Source organism: Simochromis diagramma, unplaced genomic scaffold (genome assembly GCF_900408965.1).
Source record: "Simochromis diagramma unplaced genomic scaffold, fSimDia1.1 OVJJ01000348.1, whole genome shotgun sequence".
Taxonomy (NCBI): domain Eukaryota; kingdom Metazoa; phylum Chordata; class Actinopteri; order Cichliformes; family Cichlidae; genus Simochromis; species Simochromis diagramma.
The window spans coordinates 3,470,933-3,492,734 of record NW_024386755.1 but is presented as its reverse complement, the minus strand read 5'-3'; the positions used below and the strand labels follow the sequence as shown (position 1 = coordinate 3,492,734).

Below are 21,802 nucleotides of genomic sequence, written 5' to 3'. Positions count from 1 at the left end.
GTTTCTATAGGGCAACACTTTATAGACATGTGTATGGATTTCTTTTCAGATTTTAGAAGAACAAAGGATGGTATAAAACCAAGACAAAGCCATAGAAAACAACTGTTTTTTCAGATGATTTTTAAAGCGGACTAACATTAACTGTGTTGAAGGCATTATTAGAGAGTGAGAGACTCACTGAATCCTATGGGAGAATTCAGTGAAGGCAAAAGTGGTGGTTGCTGATTCTTTTAAAACCCAGATTTTATAACAAACTTTAAGCAATTTTCTGGTAATTTGAATTAAGGCAGGGCAATATGGCCAAAATATTATCACGACATATATTTGAAAATTATATATAACTGACGACATAACAGATGCGAGACAAAATACTTCACAACTCCACAACTTTATTAGTGAAAACACCGCCCATCAATTCATCTTCACTTAAACAAGCAGCTATATAAAAATTTAACAGTGCAAAGGCAAATTCCTTGCTGACAATTTAACCAAAAGGCATTTTCAGTGGAAATGGGCTGACATATCCTGAGCATAATCATGTATAATATCCACAAAAGTTTAGAAGAGGTGCTTTGCAACATGAAACTGCAGTGAGCCAAATAAATAAGTCAAATACGTATTTTTCGGACCATAAAGTGCGCAGAATTATAAGGCACATTAAGCGAAACAAAACAGTCAGATAAGTCAAACTTTACTCAGCTCATTCTTCTTGCTTCCTCCACTTCTGTACCATTCATTCATTAATGCTGAATTCTCTCGCAGCTGCTCTATTCCCATGTTCTACTGCGCAACTGATAGCCTTGAGTTTAAAATGCGCTTCATACGCATGTCTCTTAACAGGTGCCATTTTGGGGTCCTTACACAATACGGTAATGTTATGTTGAAGCACAGTACGTATTACTCTGCGAGGCTCCTGACTACGGTAGCCGTAATACTCCGACAATCCATCAAGCGGTGCAGCTTCATAGCTTACCAAAGTGGTACTAAAACATTTTTTCACAGATTTTTGAGCGCCATGAAAATTAAAGGCTTTAAGAGTACCTTTAAAGTCTGAAAAATACTGTAATAACGACGGCCCTCTTGCATGTTCTACAAAAAAACCCCAAAAACATAAGTAAAAATGTGCTTTGGTGGGTATCTGACAGACAAAAACCAAACCAGTTCCACATCACTGAAGTTGCACCATTTTTTCAAACCAATTCAGGTTCATCTGTTTAATTCAACGATCCGCTTTTGCCCTTCTCATTCTCCATCGCCGCCATCGTCTTTCCGCCATGTGCGTATGAAAACAAAGGTTTTACCCATATTCTATTGCGATATTTCATTTTCATTTCATTTTTCATTTTCTTATCATTGTGAATGGCCCTAATTTGAATGCAGATAGCCACTGAGTAGCAAGACTTGCTTTTTGAAGGACTTTGACAAAGGTTTGAATCTAAAAAAAAATGAAGCCAATATGAAAGTGCTTTTTTTTCTTCTAATGGCAGCAGGAGGCAATTCCACTGGTCTGGTTATACAAAAGTCTATGGAAAAACAGCCCCATGTTGCAGTTGATCTGCAACCTTATTTCTGGTTGATTTTGTTATCTTAATGGCAAAAACTGACCTTGCTAACTTCACAGTGGATTTCAGTTGTTTAAGGAGTAAAATCCATCCCAAAAGTTACAGCGAAACAGTAAAGAAAAGTTAACCCTGGAGAAATGTACACTCTATCTGCCTTTAGGGGACATACTGTCCTTTTCATTATTCTCTGTCATTCATTTACTATTACACTGGTAGATGTTCATGACCTAAAGTCATAAAATAATAAGGCCAGTGTATGTCTAAGTAATGTCAGGCTTCAGACTGCTTTAAAAGCTTAGTTTCAGAAAGTCTATACTATTGACTCTGTATGAAGCCATTGAGAAGGGATATTCTAACATGAGCATCTTAGGTGCACAGTTCTGGCTGTGAGCGCAGAAGCCTCACCAACCTGGTATTCTAACCTTCTGTTTATGTGGCACAGCCAATCAACAGGATGTCTTAATGCATAAAAAAACACAACTGTCAGCTCTTAATTGCTTGTACTTTATAGTGTTTTGCCATAAAACAGATCAGTGCTAAAAATAAGTGGACTGAGAATTGATCCCTGCAGAACACCAGTTCACAATAGATCTTTAGTAATTGAATAGTGTTATATATCAGTCTGACTGAATTATCAGTCATACATATTTTTATGTGTCAGTTTCTGTTTCAGTGAAACATCAGCGCCAAAAGGAGCTGGATCAGCACAGGAGACTTAGCAGTATGTTGGTTTTTGCTTGAATTGAGCCAGTCTATAAAGTGTTTATCAGCAGCATGAATTACTGGATAAAATACTTTCAAATCTAAAGTAATCCAAGGCTCTGACAGTGCTGGTGCTTTATTCTGTTTGAACTCTGAGCTGGGAGTTTTAACTAGTTACGCTTGAGCTTGTCCAGTGAGTCACTTAGCGTCACTCAGGCAGCGGGCTGTCAGAGCATGATAGGTGTTTGTTTGGCCAATTATTATTTGGCCACTATTATTATTTCAATTTGCTTAATGAATGAAGAATTACAGCAATCAGCTGCACAGACTGGAGCATTAATCACTGTAGCCCAGATCCCGTCCTCTTTGAGGTCACTGCTGTGTGTATGGCCGCAATGTGAGTCATCCACAGATGGTAGTAGTGATGAATGCTAATTGGTCTGCTCTTCTTCAGATTTTCATATTGCATAGGCTCGGTAGCAGATACTGTGAAACTCTGACTCCTCAGTTGCAGCCTTTAAATGCAGGGCTTTGGGGCTGTGCCCTGTTTTGGGGTGTTTCATGTATGTTCAAGGATGGAGAATGAAAGGTGACTGAGATGTTAAATTCAGAGCTCTCATAGTTTCCACGGGCCCAGTTGGAGGGCCCCGGGAACAAGCAAAATTGTAGATGTTAATTTTTTTCTTTCATAGCATTTTTAGGAACCCAGTGTTTTTAGTTGCTACTTTAATTTCATGGTTTATGCAGTGTATTATCTTTGTGCCAGCACTGTGCATTCCTCCAGTTCATTTCCTTTTCTACTTTGTGCAGCGCTTTAAATGCTGCATGTACACAGTACTGCACTGCCGTACACACAAGATGTGGCTGAGGTCAAAACAAAAGTGACTGGTATCTAACGACTAGTTAGGGACAGCTGGTGAAGGTGCAGCTATGGCCTGTTGGAATGGAGGAGTACTTGAGCCTCTTTTAATATGCTTGGCAGCCAGTTGTTACAGGCACAGAGAGGTAGGGTAGGGTTGTCAGTATGGCCTTCAATGGCATCAGCATGTTCTTATCTACTCACATTTCAGGGTATATATGGCAACCAGCACAGCTCAGAGACAGTCACTCACATTCCTCTTGTTGATTCTTAACATCTTTCCCTTTGTGAACCACATTATTTTCTGAATGTCTGTGAAGGTTCTCAGTCATCCAGGTCATCGTAGTCAAAGGAGCTTGCAAAGAAAAGTGTCTGGACTTCTTTAAGTTGCTTGAAGACGTTTCACCTCTTAAGTCCTTAAGTCCAGACGCTTTTCTTTGCAAGCTCCTTTGACTATTTTCTGAATGTTTTCTGCTGGCATGTGCTGAATTGTGCTGCTATTGCTGGTCGGTTTATACTGAGGTGATGGCAACACTGCAGTGTACTGCTGTGAGGGCCAAATAGCCTTCAGTTTACTAAGTTCACATATTTTACTTGTAAATGTACACGGTGGTCTGACAAAAGTCAGTATGTCTGTTCTTTCCTTTCTAAATGTCAAATAGGTTGTTCATTTGCAGCAGCGAATGAACTGTGGTTATGAACAGCTTGATGTTAGCAGTGAGTTTTCAGATGGAAAATCTATTCAGTTACCATCAGTTCTGTGGGGTAGTTTGGTGTCTTTCAGCTCCTTGGTTTGGTTAAGTTTTGATCCTCAATTTCAGAAGATAGACAGCGACAAAAAAGCCTAATTTTGCTGAATTTCCAACTGAGCATATAGAGCACTCAAGGAGGCCACCTCCGCCCAATGAGCTAACCTGTGCAGTAAGCTGCTCTAAATGAAACAAAGTGGGACAATGGAAGCTGCTGTTCCTAATTGTCCGGCATCCTGAAGACTTTACTCCATGAACTGCAGATGATTAACATTTATGCCAGGAATGAACAAAATCATTTTGGGAGATAATCTTTTCTTTGTAAATGTTTGTAAATCTAAAGTAAGAGGGTTTTTTTGTTTTGTTTTTTTCCCCCAACTTTTTTTTAGATAAGTTAACACATTGTACTTTATGCCTTCTTCTGATGTATTTGCAAGTTATTAACTGTTATAGTTACCATTGTCTTGTTGATGGAATTAATAATAGGTACATCTCCCTCAGACTATGACTTGGCTATCAACAATTGGAAAATAAGTGTAAAACAAATATTTGATTGGTTTGAGTTAAACAAAACTAATCCCCTTCCAGATGCAAATGAGGCAGTGACCAAGATGTCAGGCTGAAGAACTGATTGCCATTCAGACTATGAGGACATCAGTAATAGCACATGGAAGTGGGAGGTGTGGGATTGGCAGTAGTCATAATAATCTGGTTTGGTTTCTGGCCGCCCCTCACTGAGCCTTTTAACAGAAGTTTCTTCTTGTTAAAAGGGAGTTTTTCCTTCCCACTGTCATCAAAGTGCTTGCTCCTAGGGGGTCATATGATTGTTGGGTTTTTTTTCTCTGAATGTATTATTGTAGGGTCTACCCTACAATATACAGTTGGATCCTAATTGGGAAAATGTTTTCTGTCTGTGGAAACAGGGCCTGAACCAGCAGTGAGTTTCACATAGAATTTACACATAAATTTCTCCTCAGAAATGCACTGACTCAGCCTGCCATTTACTACAGTACAGTACACAGACACACTCCCACTCCAGATCAGCCCGAGTGTCTGTACTGATGTTACATTCATGCAGTACCACTCCAAGGCACGGTGCCTTTAGTGTCCTGCATCATCAACAACACTGGTGGATAGCGGAAGCTTCAGATTGCTTCTTCCCTCCACCAGTCCAGGGGCACAGCCTGAGAGGACAGTGGGTGTGGGAGGAGATCTTACTCACTGACTCTTTTAGAATGACAGCATGAGCACATTTTAGTCCTATTTCTCTGTTTGTTTTTTTTTGTTTTTTTTTGTTTTGTTTTTTGTGCGCCTTCATAATAACAACAGCCATTTCCAGAAGCTTTATGTTTTTATGGCAGCCCATCCATCCTTTCATCTTATTCTTATTAACGTGATATCTTTTAAATATCTTAAGGGAAGTACGGTGAAACAGTCATCTGAACTCAAAGAGAAATTGTGGTGGTTAGAGGTGAAAAGTCAGAAAATATATATTTGATACCTTGTTTTTGCCAAAACTCACCAATCAAGACGCAAGACAGGGAGCCTGGTTCTTAGAGACATAAACACGTCAAAGATTATGACATGTCTAATAATCAGTAGCTTGAGAGCGAGCCTGGTTCTGACATAAACGGTAGTAACCAGACCGGAAAAGCAGCGCACATTTCGGTGCTTTATTTCGGTGCTTTTTTTTTTTTTACTGAGATGTCATACACTTTGGATTCTAGCCAATCATTTTACCTTTGCAAGCGTAGTAGGCGGGCCCTGGTACGTACATTCTTTTAGAGCAGAGCTACAGATTAAAAATGCCCAAGGCGAAGCGGTCAAAAGTCTGGCTGTACTTCACAGCAAAAGATGAAAACTCAGCAGCCTGCAACAAGTGCTTTAAGGTGATACTGTGCAAAGGAGGTAACTCCTCGAATCTGATGAAACACCTGGTGACGCATAGCATTTTTTTAAAAGCTGAGAAATGCACCGTATTTGATAGCTTGCTGCGAGACTTCACACCGAGCACATCTACTGCGGGTGTGGTGCCTGTTATCGGTCCCGGAGTTAGCAACATCCCCCAAAAACCCAAAGAGGAGAGTCCTGGCCCCTAGCCCTGCCAGTGTAGCAGAAATGATGACGGATGATGATGGCAGCAACAGCCGTTCTTCTCTGCGTGAGTAGCTTCATGTTGTTCGTGTGTAATTTACGTTGAGTAGGCTAACCACGTTATTACATTAATGCATGTAAGGTGAACTAGCAAACACCGTCGTAGTTACATGACGCTGTCTTCTTGTTTGATGGCAGATACTCCCTTCACCCTGGCCAAAAAAGCTAAAATGATGAAAGAAAGAAAAAGTGGAAAACAGCTAAACATGAGAGGTTTTTGGACAAAGTTTGTTTTCCCATTGTTTAAGCACTGCTTCCTGCCAAGAGTGATACCATAAATGCCCTATAGCTGCAGAAAAGGCTAACATTGTTATCTTTTTACAAAAAAAAACAGCTAAACATGAGAGGTTTTTGTACAAAGTGTGTGTTCTTCATTCTTTAAGCACCGTTTAAGCACCGGCACCGTTTCAAAAGTACCGGTTTGGTACTGGTATCGGATAAAACCTAAACGATACCCATCCCTAGGGACCAGTGGATTAAACAATAGTGATGACAGGGCCTTTTTTAGTCAAAGCTTTATGCAGGTCTCTAAAATAACTATCAGTAGGAGCAGAGATCAGTGAGAAAGGGAGACTTTACCACTCATTAAATTTTTGAACACACGGTCACATGTGGGCCCTATTTTTCTGTAGATGTTTAAAGATGAACATGTATACAGTAAATATGTATGCAGTGGCTTCTTCATCAGAACCGAGGAGTTGAATGTTCAATGTTCTGTTGACCTCAGAGGAAGTGCAGAGCTTGTTGTTGTTCAGCTCTGGTCAGCACAGCTACTAATAAAGTAACTTTAATAGTGAAAGCCAGATTCACCCCAGCTCCTACCCTCATACTGTGTCATGTTGCTTCTCGCTGATGTGTGCTCTGATCTTCGCCGGAAGTTCTGTTGTTGCTCTCCTCCCTCCTCATGCATTCCATGTACACACATGGAAAGGCGGGGAGATCCCAGAACAGAGCCAGGACACTAAATATAAAGTAGTTCAGAAAAAAAGATCAGGCTTTTTTTGTTGAGGTCTTCTTCTGACTGTAGTGGTCCTTTAACCTCATGTTTTACTAAGAGGCCACAGACACTCTGTGTTTCCCCAGGGAGAATTATGGCGTTGTCTATCAGTGTTGTTAGTTGGGGGGGGGTTTAAAGTTGATTTGATTTTTTTTCATCTTTCAATTACCTCTAGTGAAAGGAAGCTTCTGAGCTTGGTTTTCTGAAACCTGCCCCATAAGTGAAACCTCATCTCCTTCAGTTCTTTGCCAGCATGATGCCAGCAGTCACCTGCTGAAATCCTTTCTTGCACTGCACTCATGCAGTCACTTGTGCTACTCTGTTGACAGCTTTGTTAATACAGATTTAGTAGAAGCCTACCAGAACAGCCAAGTCTTTCACGGTAGTACAATGTTGTTTTCCTCTGGCCTCCCATATTAGATTCTATCTCACCACGTTCTGACTTTCCAGTTGCACAGAGACTTGTTAATCAGAGGGTTTTCACTTCCTTGGTGGCTCTAAAAGGGAGGAAAAGAATGCAGAGCTCTGATACTTAGTGTAAATTGGTCATGGAATATGCCCTGCTGTTACTTTTAAGTCCTTTATGCGTTGGTAGCAAGCAAACAAATGCAGCTTGTTGCCCAGTAGCTATGGTAACTGCTGGTTATCACAGCCTCAGGGGAGGCCAAAAATGCAGAAGTAGCCAGAGTGCATTTGTGTGTGTTTTTGCTCGTGACTCTGCGTGTGTTGTTTCCGTGGAGACATCGCTTCAGAAGTGGGATCTGTAATTTTCTTATCAATCCACAGTGTCCATGATGTATGATGCGACTTGTTGTTCGCACTCCACTTTTAGTGGCTCGCCCACAAGGCGAGCCCAAACTTGTTTCACTCAGTTGCCCTTTGTCTTTGGCTGCGACACAGCTGCAGGATTACAGAGAGGTGCGTGCATTTGATGGGTACGCAGAGGTTCAGTTCAAGGTAGAAAGGGAGCCATCATACAGGAAACTTCACAGCCCCACACAACACTGGTAAAACCACAGAAACACATGTGAAATATTTATTTTAAGGTGCTTTTAAGAATTCTGGAAAATCCCTCAGTATAACTGCCCACGGGGGAGCTTACATGAGAACTAAATAACTTTTTACATTACCTATATGTTTTTACCCCTACCCAGGACACCTACATTTGAAAATATGACAACTCAAGAAGAAGGCAACTTTAGGATTTTCAAATTCATGCCATAAGTGCATCTACTAAAAATCTCAGACAAATTTGAATCTTAGTGACCTTGAGGTCATAGGATTTTCAGTTTGACGCCATAGATCTTTCTGCCAGGAGGATGAGTAGTAACTTCCTGTTTGCATTCACATTATGAATAAGAACATTGCTGGGTGCTTTCAGTTGCTCCCTTATCTCCCACGGGGGTCACAGTGGATGGTTTTGCATGTTTGTTTGACACAGCTTTAATGCCAGAGGGATATTCTTGACATATCCTTTCTATTCATTTGGTAATAATTTGGTACTGTTATTTGGAGAATGCTATCTTATGACTGGGTTTGTGTTTCTTCCCAGAATTGAAATGGAGATCTTTCACATGTAAGGCAAATGTGCTAACCATCAAACCATGGAGCCACTTCACCAGCGCAAACAGTAGCATGATGTAAGGACTAGGAATGTGCGTGAGTAGTTGATAGGCAACTAATCATCGCTATTTTCACTAGGCATACTACACTTTTTTAACATTGTCCAATTAACAATCTTAAAAATGAACTTAATATGCGAGCATTTCTTGCTTTTAGACTAGTCTGTTAATCACCTTTTTTCCCCCAGCTCGTTTAGTTGACTAAGAAATTAGTCACCAGGATCATTTTTAGTGAGAACCAGGTTGAGGCTGGTAAAACAGTAACTACATCAATAAGATGAATGATGATCAGAGCTATATTTGTGTGTGTCATTGTTTTTTCTTATGACAACTAAGTTAGAAAAGTCTTTGACTTTTTTCTGATGTGTTTCCGTTCCTAACCCGAAACACATCAGAAAAAAGCAACCACAAAGCAAAGCAATTTGGAGTAATCCAAATTGCTTTGCTTTGTGGATGTCTGCCATAGCAAACTGAGAAAAAACGTCAGCAAAAATTTCACTTGGGCTCTGTTATTAGCAACTAACTGTTGCTTACATAGCTTATGTTTACATGGATTTTTTTGTATATGCCGGTTACCGATGTCGGACCAAAGTAAGCTTACTACTGTACCAGTCACAGTATACATATGTGGGCGATCGTGGCTCAAGAGTTGGGAGTTCGCCTTGTAATTGGAAGGTTGCCGGTTCGAGCAACAGTCTCGACGAGACCGACAGTCTCGGTCGTTGTGTCCTTGGGCAAGACACTTCACCCGTTGCCTACTGGTGGTGGTCAGAGGGCCCGGTGGCGCCAGTGTCCGGCAGCCTCGCCTCTGTCAGTGCGCCCCAGGGTGGCTGTGGTTACAATGTAGCTTGCCATCACCAGTGTGTGAATGGGTGGATGACTGGATGTGTAAAGTGCTTTGGGGTCCTTAGGGACTAGTAAAGCGCTATATAAATACAGGCCATTTACATATGTCACTCAAAGGTTCCTCTTGTGACGGAGTACCTGCTCTGTAATATGAGATGAAAAAAAAGACATCAAAATGAATGCTCTAAAAACTAAGACGTGAGAGTTAAGTGTGGAGACAGGAAGAAGAGGGGGAATTCCTTAAAGGGTTATAAGAGGTGTGAAAAATTCCTGCAGTTTGGAACTGTCTGATGGTATGAATTAGTTAAAAAAAAAAAAGAGCTGTGCTCATTGTTGTTTTACATTTACAATTTCTATGCATTCATTTAATTTTCCCTCACATTTTTATTACTTCTGTTTACGCATAGTAATGTGTGAACTACTGTGCTGATAAAGATGCGGTGGACTTACCAGCTTTAGCTGATGCCAGTGGATTTTTTTCCATGAAAAATGGCGTTGCTATCATCAAAGTCTGGTCTGAGCTGTGAAAATCTTGTTTGGCTTGTTTTTAGGCAACAAATTGTCCACTCAAATTACTCAAATGCTTGTAATGCAAATAACTGACATAAGCACAGACACATTTTGGGGGGGGAGGGGGATAAACAGTGTTAAAAAGAGAATAGAATCAGAATACTACATATAAATTACTGAAAATGGCTGAACTAGTTTTTAAATAATATTCATATATTACTGATTAGGTTGCAATACATAAAAACAATTTAAGTCAGTGGTTAGACTTGATACTCTGCTTCATGTAACCACTTATCCTGATTACCAATGTTAGGGTAATTGGATCCAGATAACGGTAAGATACCCAGGGTACGCTGAACTCATGTCATACAGGGCCTAGGCCTTTTGAGTCACGTTAATATGCGGTACAGGGTCAGCGATTTTGGATAAAAATAAGAACTTTTTACCTGGCACTTTTGCAAAGCCTAGTGTGGCAGGAAACCCTATAGCTAACAAAAGTCCAAACAATTCATCAAATGCATAGAGCCAGCAGGAAAAGAAACCAGGAAACACTCGGGAGCAAGAGATATAACGTCTACCTGTTAAAGACACAAACAAAATATAATAAATAGTCACACTAGTGAGAAGGCGAATATGGCACAGGTGAACTCAGGTAAGATATTAATGAGGCTGGGAAAACAGCAAAGGAGGGAAGTAAAAATACACAAAGCCACATGAGAAACTAATTCTTCAAAATTAAGCAGGATGTCATCTGAAAGAGGACTCGGATACACATGTTAGTGGGGGCATCATTTCATTCAGTTAAGTGTAAATATTTTGTTAGTAGTGATTAGAGGGATATACGATCGAGGACCTTCAACATGGCTTTAAGGCTTTCCTTATGTCAGATGGCTTGGCAACTACTCCAGTAGTTAACAGGTGTCATGATGGTGGTTATCAGCTTTGTTAAGCATGGCTTTCTGTTTCAGGCTCTGTATGTGCTCACACAAAAAGGGGCGTTTCATACATCAGACTCTTCTTCATAAAATGATCCCTACGAGTGTCACCTATTCCAATCAGAGGTTATCAGGTGATGATAAAACTCTATAAAGATGATAACACCACTGCAAGACAGGAAATGAATGCTGCAGAAGATAGTTAATCTAGTGATAGTGCACAGGGCAGTGAAATAAACATTTAAAACTTACTGTCCCACAGCCTGATAAAGCAGGCGTTTGTCAGCAGATTAAAGTTAAATAAATTTTGTTGGTTGAACAGGTATTCCTGGTGCGTGTTCTGTGGTGTAGTAGTTGCCATTCCAGCCGTGTAAAACAGACTCAGCAGCAGATTAGAACCAAGTATAAAAACATTTATACATTTTCTGCATTACCAGCTGAATACATGAGAAATATACTTATAGTGCTTCATAACTGATGCTAGCAAGGTCCAGCTTAACAAGTTGCACAAAGATGATGTATTCCCCCAGCATAGAATAAAAAAAATAAAAAAATAATTAAAAACATGCTGTTTGCAAATGACATGAAATACAGTAAGAGGTGCATGTTTTTGGATGGTTTGTCTCATGAGCCCTTTTGCCAATGATTTTCTTCACTTAACTTCCAGCTGTACTTCCCACCATAATCACCAACTTGGTAATTATGATAAGTAAGTCCAGATTCAGGTTTTATCCTGTCTGAAAACTGTTGGCTGATATCAGACACAGAATCCACATTTTGCTGTTGCCATCTATGTTACTCTGCCAAAACCAAAATAACCCTCCACATACCAGCACTGTCAAATGATTGAAACAAACCTTGACCGTCTACAAAGCGAGAGCGAAAGTGAGGCCAGCTTCTCATTGCTGCTAGTCCTGCTGGCTTAGCAGAACTGCACTGAGTGGCCACAGCCGCCTGGCCTCCCTCTGTGTGTCTTGGCCAGTGCCGTGAGTTGGTCTCTCTCCAAATGGTGCCTGTCTGCCTGCTCCAGATCCATATGCTGAATTATAGATAAAGCTGTGTTCATAGAGACAGGGAGAGAGAGAGAGAGAGAGAGGAAGAGAACAGCAAAAAGGGATCAACAGAGACCCCGAAGGAAAGGAAATTACACTCAGTAGAGGTAGGTGCCGAGGAGGGGGAGAGAAAAGGGGAGACAGGCAGATTAAGGAAATAGGAGCCTCCCTAAATGAACTCAACATGGATCAGCATCACCAGATACTTTTATTTATTTAGACACTGCTGTGTGTGTGAACAAGAGCCTCTCTCTGCCTCAGCCACAGGAACACACTGTGCTGCCCACATGGCTTTACTTCCAGAATTAAGCTGGACTCTCCTGTTATAGCTGTGAGAGAGGGGAGACCAGGGCATGCAGGAGGAGCACTGCTGGGTCTATGCAAGCGAGATTATGTTCCATATTTCCTCAAATCTCCATGATTTTTTTTAGCGCTGAGTTAAGAGGAGGGTTCTATGTTGATGAGAGGGATTTAGCATTTGATATCCTAAACTGTGTGTCAGCAAGCATGCCTGCTGGTGTTAATTGTATCACCATGGTTTTCCCCTGGATTTCATATCATGCTGTTTGTTCTACAGCATGATATGTTCTACTCTTGACTTTGTATGATGTCAGAGGTAGCAGATATGCATTTGACCTGTTTGGGAAGACAAGCCAATCAGGAGAAGGTTGAAACGGAAAGAGTGCTGAGGATTATTTTCTTATAACCATGATGCTACTCTATAAGAGTCTAAGGATAAAAATATGGAGCTGGGAATAAATATAAACAGGTCATGTTGATCACATTTTAGTCAAAACCATCATAAATGTTTTGTTTTTTCTATGTGCAGTTATGGAGAGCAGCAACAACACCCAGAACAGAATGAAGCGGGCTTCAGTGACAAACGATATAAGTCAAAGAGCTGGGTTGCAAAATGGCTTACAGGTGCAAAGCATCTGTGCTTACGGTGGTCAGCTTAAAGAGCACATCCAGTGCAGTTGGCTAATTGAATGTGTAGAAAGGTATCATTTGATCCAACAGCCTGAGAGTGTGAGTATAAGCTTGATGTAAACACACTGAGCACAGCTGCTATATTGCAGCAATTTTCCATCTGTCTGGAGCAACAGCCTACACACCTACACACACTTAATCAAAAACACATATAATATCTAGTATGTGTGGAGTTTAAGATGTGTCCATTTAAATATGGAAGACAGTGTTGCATGTGGAGTGATGTACTACTCTGCCACAGTATGCTTTTATGATACCATTAGGACCTTTAGAAATTGCTCCATTATTTTGAGGGCTAACACAGTTGAGTTAATGCCCATACATTTGAGTTTAATTCTTTTACTATTGCATTATGTAGCACTCAGAAACTAAACTTTGTCCTTTGCCGATAGTGAAATAAGAAACGTTCAGTCTGAGGTGGTCCTGATGATTCTTAGTGTGCCAACTGGAATCCAGTAAGTGTGGAAAAAAACACTAGCGCATGCTCAGGAAATGGACTGCAGCAATGCAAAGGAAATGGGATTTATGGTAAATTAGTTTAGACATGAGAAAATACTGATGTCATTCTCTAAATGGCAGGACAGTGAGTCAGGATGAGTGAATGAATCAGCGTTTGTTTTCATATTCTGCCATTTAAACTCAGTCATGCACAGCCTTGAATCATTTTGTCTCTTTAAAACACAATTAACGCTCAATGGAGCAAGGGTAAATGATGGCCTGCCCACTGCCTACGTTGTTGCTGTGGTATTGATTGGATTGTTGCTGATGAACTAATACAGGGCTCTTGTGTCTTTGCTGTGTGTGCAGTCGATGCTGTCTTCCAGAGGCTATCCCTCTCCCTGGCTGAGAAACCAGCAGCAGCAGCAGTATGTCCCGTGTCTCCTCCACCGCAAAGCGATACACTGGCCCCTCTTACACCAGCCACTACAGCTCCTACAGCGAGCGGGACAGGCTGTCCTCCTACAAGTCCCACACCTCCTCCTCCTCTTCATCCTCCTCCTCAGGTTACTTATCCTCTACCTATCTGAGCAGCGCCGCCGTCCGCAGCCACAACTACAGCACCTCCTCAGACCCTGAGCGTGACCGGGGTCGAACCATCCCTCGCACTGACATCCTTGGCAGCAGCAGCAACCGCCGGAGTGAGAGCCTCAGCAGAACCCCACTCAAGAGCTATGGAGGGTCAGGGCTAAGTGGGGGGTCAGCCTACACTGGCTACAGCTCCTACGCTTCATCCCCAGCCCAGTCCAGCTACCTCTCCTCTTCTCCGGTGGCCTCCAGCATCTCGCTCAGTCGACGAAAATCTGTATCCCAGAGTGACCTGAGCAGGGACCTGGCCTCTCTGAGCCTCAATGATGCTTCCTCCTCAACCCCTTCTTCATCCACCAGTGCCCTGCGGAGCTACCGCAGTCGGACCAGTGATGTGGCTGACTTGTACGGCAGTAGCTCCCGACCCGGCTACTCAGGCCTGTCCCGAAGCACTACTCAGGAGACCCTGTCACGGAGCTCCACCCAGGAGGCCTTCAGCAGGAGCAGAGCATTCAGCTCTTCAGCATGGGAGCCAAGCAGTAACCAGCTGTCCCATTCCCCAACGAGGGACTCTACGGTAAGAACAAGTCCCATGTTCTTGTTGTGCTTTAACTGGAGAAGCATTCCTTCACAGAGGATCCTTGGCAGGATCTTTGGCAGGAGCCAAGGAAGGCTGAGTACTACGAAAGCTGCAGTCATCACCACAAAGCTTTCCTTTTATTAGTCTGCACATGGTAAAGACCCACAATGCTCTGGTGCTACTAGTAGCACTGTTTCCTACCAGTTGGGGGCACTGTTGTTCACATTAATTTCAGTGCACTTGAGGTCTGGGTTTACAGTATTCTTGCACACCTTACACTCTCCTGTGGTTTTTACTGTTACAGCTCTCCGCTAGGACACAGTTACAACGCTCCTTATTCTTTTAACTCTCTTATTGTACTGTACAAAAGTAGTTTGATGGTTATCTGAGCTGCAGTTGCCCTGTGGCTCAGGGGGTTGGGAATCGCATCTGTAACCGGAAGGTTGCCGGTTCCACTCTGTGCTAGCTTACTTGACATTTTTATTTCTGTCAAGTAAGCTAGCACAGCCTTTACTGTAGAGGCCCCAAAGGCCCATTCTAAACCAGGCAATGTCTAAACCCTGTAATGTCCAGTCAGCTGTATGTAACTCCCATGTGTGTTACTGAGAAGTGAATGTGTTTTAGGGCTCACCGGGTATGGTTAACACTTTTTAGCACTTTTTTTTAAACAATAACTTAATATATTAACAGTTTCATATCACCAAGACCCTGCACATCCACACAGATCTTAGCTCAGGTTGATAGTGGGTGCCGCAGTACTGGGAGTGTGGGAGTGTGGGAGTGTGTGTGTGTGTGTGTGTGTGTGTGTGTGTGTGTGTGTGTGTGTGTGTGTGTGTGTGTGTGTGTGTGTGTATACCCACACGGCCTTGAGGAGAGGTCTTATCTGCCAAATTACTTAAAATAACCAGCGTGGGCTATACGTGCACTGGCTCTTTAAAACTAACTGCCATTGAGAACAATGAAAAGAGAAAACATAATAGTACACTTAGTACACTTTACAGTATTACGGCACTCTGGACTATGGAGTTTTAACAGTGGAAACTAACTGCTGCCTGCTGACATCAGGGGGTAAACATAGCTCATGCAAGTCTTTATTCACAAACATGACCTAAGATAACCAAGTCATTTCAAAAGAGTGTTCCCAAAGAACACTTGGGATCATGGTGCTGCTGGGTTAACTATAGAGACAAAAAAAGTCAGGCTTTATTAAAGCAAAGGTGAAATACTGGTTATAAAGAATTCCTTGTTCTTTGCTAGGGTTATTCATTTTAACCCCTTAGGTAATCAACACCTTTTTAACACGCAAGGTCTGAAAAGTGCAGGACTTTAACTGGAGGTCACCAGCTGGCCTGTGCATATTGCTAATGAACTCAAGCACATATAATCACCATCAGGGGCTTGGTGTCAACACTGACAGCAGAGCGTGCAGAAAGCAGCCCCAGTGGATTTTGACTTACGAAGCTGTGTAGTGCTTTAGACATGTCTTTGGGAAAACAATGGATGTACTGATTAGACCAATAGATTATATATAAAAGATGGAAGTAGCTTCCCAGTCTGGAAGGTTAAGCTAATGTTGAATGCCTTAAGCTTATATTCTTCCCAGTGGCCAGCAAATGGTGAGTTCTCTGGTTTCAAAAAGAAATCTAGTTGTAAAATAAGTATACTGACTTGCACTTGATCAGTGATCTCAGCAAATATTTTCCTGGGATCCATCCCCGAGTACTCTGGTCCACATGCTTAAGTATGATTAAGATTTTTTTCCCTCTTTCCTGCAAACAGTTTCACAACAATTGCTGTAATGTTTTTGATGGCCAGAGACTGGCATTGCCACCTATTTTGTGTGAAGGTACGCATAGCGACATTAATAAACCCATGGTTATCAACTTGCTAAGTCAGTACAGTGATGTAACCCCTTAGCCTGACTGCCGATGTTACAGTAAGTGAAGCCTGATAACAGAAAGATAACCTGGGTATGTTGAACTTGCTTTGCAGTACAGTGCACAAGATATGCTGTAAACGTTATATTCATTTTTGCTCCAAATGGCACAGCAGCCTCAGAGAAAACATTAGAACGAGGCATCTTCAACATATGTTCATACAAGGCAGCTCAGTTTACCATAAGTTGTATGGGTGTGCATTTATTTCTGCATATTTAGCAAAAATGTGCCATTTCTTAACTCAGTGAGGTGATGGTTAAGCTTAAGCAGCAGTTTGCTCTCAAGGTTCTTTCTGTGAAGCTGTAACTGTTTAGCAGTGAACAGGAGTCCTGCATGACTAAGAATCCTTCACAAGCTCCAGATGCAGGAAGAGCTGTATTGACTTTGATCGACAGCTTCTTGATGTGAGGAAAGCTATGCAATAGATCCACACCTCCAGTGAATGGACATGAAAGGTACCTCTCCAGCTCCCCTGCTTCTGGCTTTCCTGACCCCATGGATCCATCATCTTCGTCGAATAGGCCGCTGTTTGTGCTGGCCTCATCCAGCTCTGTGTCTAGGCGATGTTTGATGAAGTGGAGACCTGGGAAAGATGTAAGGTTTTCAAAAGAATTAGGTCTGGTCATTATAGTGCTGTATACACTGCCAAGCTGCACACTATGTTCAGTGTGTGAATGTGTGTGTGAATGGGTGGATGACTGGATGTGTAAAGCACTTTGGGGTCCTTAGGGACTAGTAAAAGCGCTATATAAATACAGGCCATTTACCATTTACCATGTTTGTTTGGAGCTAGCCTCCAAAAGCTGGCCATACACTGTGCGATTTTTGGCCCATTTAGAGCCGATTTTTCAGTTGCGCAACCGTTTTGGGGATCGGCCCGTGTTTTGCCTTAATCGTGTGTGCATCGTGTAGTGCGAGGTTTTGAATGGCATAGCTAGCACCCATGACACAATCCACATCGCACAAGCTTTTGTATTTTGGCTATCTAACAGTTAAACTTATTAGCATTATCGCAAAGCTATGCTAAAAGTGCTCACTCAACATTATTATAAGTGAGATCTGATACAAATAAGCCACCAAGCTCTAAACACACTCTTGGGTTAGTCAGACATATTCAACAGAGAACAGTATTATTATCATTTAAATGTTGACACATTTTGTCGCCACAGTTGTGTGTATTGTTGTTCTCCCATCAACAACACAGATTCAGACCACTTTCAGTCTATTGTTCAAAGTGGTAGTACTTTTTAAGTTTCTTACTGCTTTTTAAAGCCAGCTCTTTGAAAAGACACTAATGGCCCTTCACTGACACTTTTCCATGTTTGCTTGTGGAGACAAACAGCTACAACAGGGCACTGTGGCATCCTTGAGACTAAACTCAGCAGATCCATTTGTGCTTTGTGTCTAGACTTTTTGTTGGGTCAACAGTATGTTTAGACAGTCTGACTCTCGGTTTGACACCTTAGCCAGACAGCTTATGGTTTGATTTAAGAGAAAATAAACAGTCTGGTACAAGATGGAGCTTTTCCTTGTTCTTTGGCAGAGAAGGGCCAGCCTTTTAAGTAGCTCAGGTTTACAAGCTGCTATTGTAGTTCTGCCTGATTGGTAGGTTTGTGGGTCGGTGTGTCCCATATCTGTCAGAGCAATCATTATAGCAGGACTCTAAAACTACTGTTCACTGCCCCAGTACTAAACCTGCAGTGGTTTTTGAGTATCACTACTCGGATCTTTAAATCCAAGATGGCCTGTTACTGTTTGGACCTTGAGGTTAACACACAGAGATGGTTCAGATGTAAATCATCTGTTTTGTTTTCTAGCTGTGGCAGCTGGTTGACTACCACTTCTAAAGTGCTATGCAGATGTCAGCATATACTGTCTGGTCATTTGTGTCTGATAGACGTTCTGATCTTTCTTCCAACTAAATAGTCACTCATAGCAACTGGCTGAGCCCTGACTTTCTCTGGCGAGTTTCACCAAGAGCTTAGAATTGTTATCTCACAAGTAAACTCAAAAGATTGATGAATATAGACCGCTAAATCAAGAGCTTTGCTTTGTAGGTCAGCTTTCCCTCCTCAACCACCATCTGATGCTGAGGTTACGTCAAGCCACTATAGGAACAATGGGCATCAGTGTTTAATTGTTGACTTAATTTGTTAGTTATCTGATAGTGTGACAGAATATACTCAAGTCAAGATTCATATATTACTTAGTGCTGGCTCTCCGCCATATTTCACAGTCTTTCTTATCAGAGGGAATTAGCTTAGAAAACCATAAAGATCAACTTTCTCACCTGAACCAGTTGTGGAACTTCAGATATTTTCTTAGTTTAATGTGAGTTTTATGTTGTATTTGTGAGGAACCATGTAAAAAAACATCCCAGAAAAGAGAAGATGCCTTTTTTTACATTTATCTAAAAACTAATTTCCATCTCTATCCCTGGCAAGGTAGGCACAGTATTAAATATCTAATAAATAAACTATTATCTGCTTATATATGATATATATAATTTGCAGATATTTGTGTCTGACTTTGGCATCTGTTCTCAATAATACATGCAGATTCTTAACCAAGCTAGCAAGACTGAGCTGATAACTAGAGCTTGGTTACTTCTGGCTTCAAAATCCAGACAGATGGCTCTGTCAACTTTTTATATACAGTTTATGGATTCTATTTGATACCACACGAACCTGGAGACAATCTGACTATGACAGAAAGATGGATTAATGGGCAGAGCTGTAACTTGGTAGCTGCTTTATATTGAAGGATCGCCTGCATTCTTCCTTTAGTTCTGAATCTGAATCGGTGCTAGTAAGTCAAAGTATGCTCTGTACGACGCGTGACTATAGAATGAATAACGGCGCACGAACAGCAATAAAAAGTATGAAATATGTTGTTCCTAGATTAAATTTAAACATTTGAGCGAGGAGATAATCAGCCTGATGTGCCTAAGTAATAGAACAGTCCTCCCAAGGTAACTGTACTCTGACTTCTCCCAGAAAACACTGCTCAGACTCATTTGTCCCAATTTTAGATTATGTAGCTTTTTGCATCACATATCAGAATACAGACCCTTCTCACATTGCAGGTTTCTTCTTCAGGGATTTAGACTCTTTCTTTCTCACACACACACACACACAGACACACACAAGTGTTTAGTCTGCAGATGGACTGTGCTCTTTGGTTATTTGTTGTGTACACACACTTGAGTCTGGGTTATGATATTGTTGTTGGGTACATGTTGCACTTCCTCCACTTCACACACCGGATCAGCTAAAATCAGCTTGTACTTATGTTACTTTTGTCAGCAATTCGCCTGTTTGATGCAATGTTGAATTATACTGCCCATACGTGGAAGGGCAGGTACAGGACATTTGGTTGTTTTATTAACTACATTCATTGGGAAATTTTTTTTAGCATTAATATAATTCCGGGTGTCAGGTGAGCTGTCATCAAAACCTTATAGTCACAGGTGCTTATAGTCAACAGACCTGTGTGATCACAAGCATTACTGTAACATGTAGCTCTCAGTATTTCTACAGCAGGTCTATTTGGGGTTGCCTGAGGTGTAAAATGTGACCATCATTCAGTCACATTTAGAAAAAAGGATGAGACAGAACATTAAGTCCTCCTTACTCACAATAATTCCATCTTTGTGTGTCACCTGACTGCCATCATGGAAACACTTGTTTTTCTTTAACACTTTTTCTGTGAACTCCACGAAGGTCCATGAGTGTACGTACTCTGACACTAAGAGGGTTAGTCTGTAATTATCTTACTTTTGCGTTCCTCAACTTTGAACCTTAGACTTGAATTTTTACCATGAGTTTTGTTATCTTATTAGTAATCTTTGGTATTTTGATGAATGTCATCATTGATCAACTAGTTATTACTCACTATAACCCTTGTTACTTTTGTCTAAGTAAACCTGGAATAGCCAACAGGAGTTATTCCTGTGATCTGTGACCTAATTAAACACTTCAGTGATGGGTTTACAGGATTAATTCATAGTTTCAGGTCAGAGAATGTTATATGGTGTTCATTTTGCAACTTCTGTTACTAATACAGTGTACCATTTGGACATTAGTTGTTGTTAATCTGCTACATGCGGACTGTATGGGATATTTAGCAGACTGCTGAGCGGCACTCTGTGCTTGCTTGGGTACTGCTGATAGATCTAGGCTGTCATTCTACTACACCCTCTCATTGAGACAGACCAGAACTAACACTGAATGTGTCTTTGTCTTTGCTGGTGATTCACCGGAAACGTCATTAACAACCGTTTTTTTTAGGACTGCACATCCTAATTTTAGAACTACTTGTCCCTGCCATCACATTAAGAGTGTATGCTGTCTTTCCCTTACAGCCGATGTTTCTTCCTCACTTTAGCTATTACCATACTATTACACTGATTTTTATACAGTAGTTGCCCTTATAGGTGACTTTTGTGTCGTGATCGAAATGGAGATGCGTAGTCTCCTTGGAGCACAGCGTTTAGTCCTTCAGACTGTAGCAGCAGCGCGGAGAAGGCTGGACTGACGTAGGCAGCACGGTTGGAGGCGGCCGCTGACGTTTGTTGTGGGCCGATTTTTTTTTTTTTTCTTCACCCGAGCCCAAAAGGGGCGGGCCTGCAGTCCGGTAAAACGGAATGGGAACACAATGTGCATTTATTTGCATTTACAGACCCACACCGCCGAATGGACCCTCACCTGCGTAGAACGACACAGCGGCCAGTTGCTCTTATAACACTCGGCTTCACCACGTGTTTGTCGCTTTTAGCGTGTTCATTGCAGTCTGTAGTAGCACGGCGTGGAAGGAGAAGCCACAGGTCGTCTATATCGATGAATGAATGACTACAAGCAGAGAAAGCTGGTGAAACGTGTGATTGGCTTCCCTGAGATAGAAAGCTCATCATCCAGTCAGCGGGAGCACTCGGAGACCTACGCCGTTGTCTGAGTAACTCGTACCGGTGATCGGTTTCATTCCTCCACCAGCATGCCGAGCATGCGACAGTCCTACACGGTGACAGTTCCCGAGGAGCCGCCCGCCGCTGCTTTCCCGTTCCTAAAGCAGGAGATGCGAAGAAAAGGCAGCATGTCCGGGTCGGTGCTGGTGTCAACGTTCGTGGGGCTTATCATCAACCAAGCCAAGGTAAGAGACAGCGAGAGTGCATGCTGTGAGCTCTGAGCTCCGCCGGGAGTGCATCACACCAAACTCCATTCAAAAATCTGACAATTTAACCGTTATATTTATAATGCTCCATTTGTAAAGCTTCAAAGGTTCC

General features: G+C 41.8%; 1 protein-coding gene across 5 annotated transcripts in view; it reads left to right on the top strand.

Annotated features, from left to right (window-relative positions):
* The window catches only part of LOC120729925 (ubiquitin carboxyl-terminal hydrolase 2-like), a 62,627-nt gene that overhangs the window by 3,209 nt on the left and 37,616 nt on the right, over positions 1–21,802 (top strand). For 4 of the 5 annotated variants that reach the window (XM_040025953.1, XM_040025927.1, XM_040025936.1 and 1 more), the window contains one exon: positions 13,786–14,581. In XM_040025953.1, the coding sequence (XP_039881887.1) occupies positions 13,847–14,581 (735 nt within the window). In that variant the 5' untranslated portion in view covers positions 13,786–13,846. Of the gene's footprint in view, positions 1–13,785; positions 14,582–16,911; positions 21,670–21,802 lie in introns of those variants that run through there. The other variant, XM_040025963.1, reaches the window with a different exon arrangement.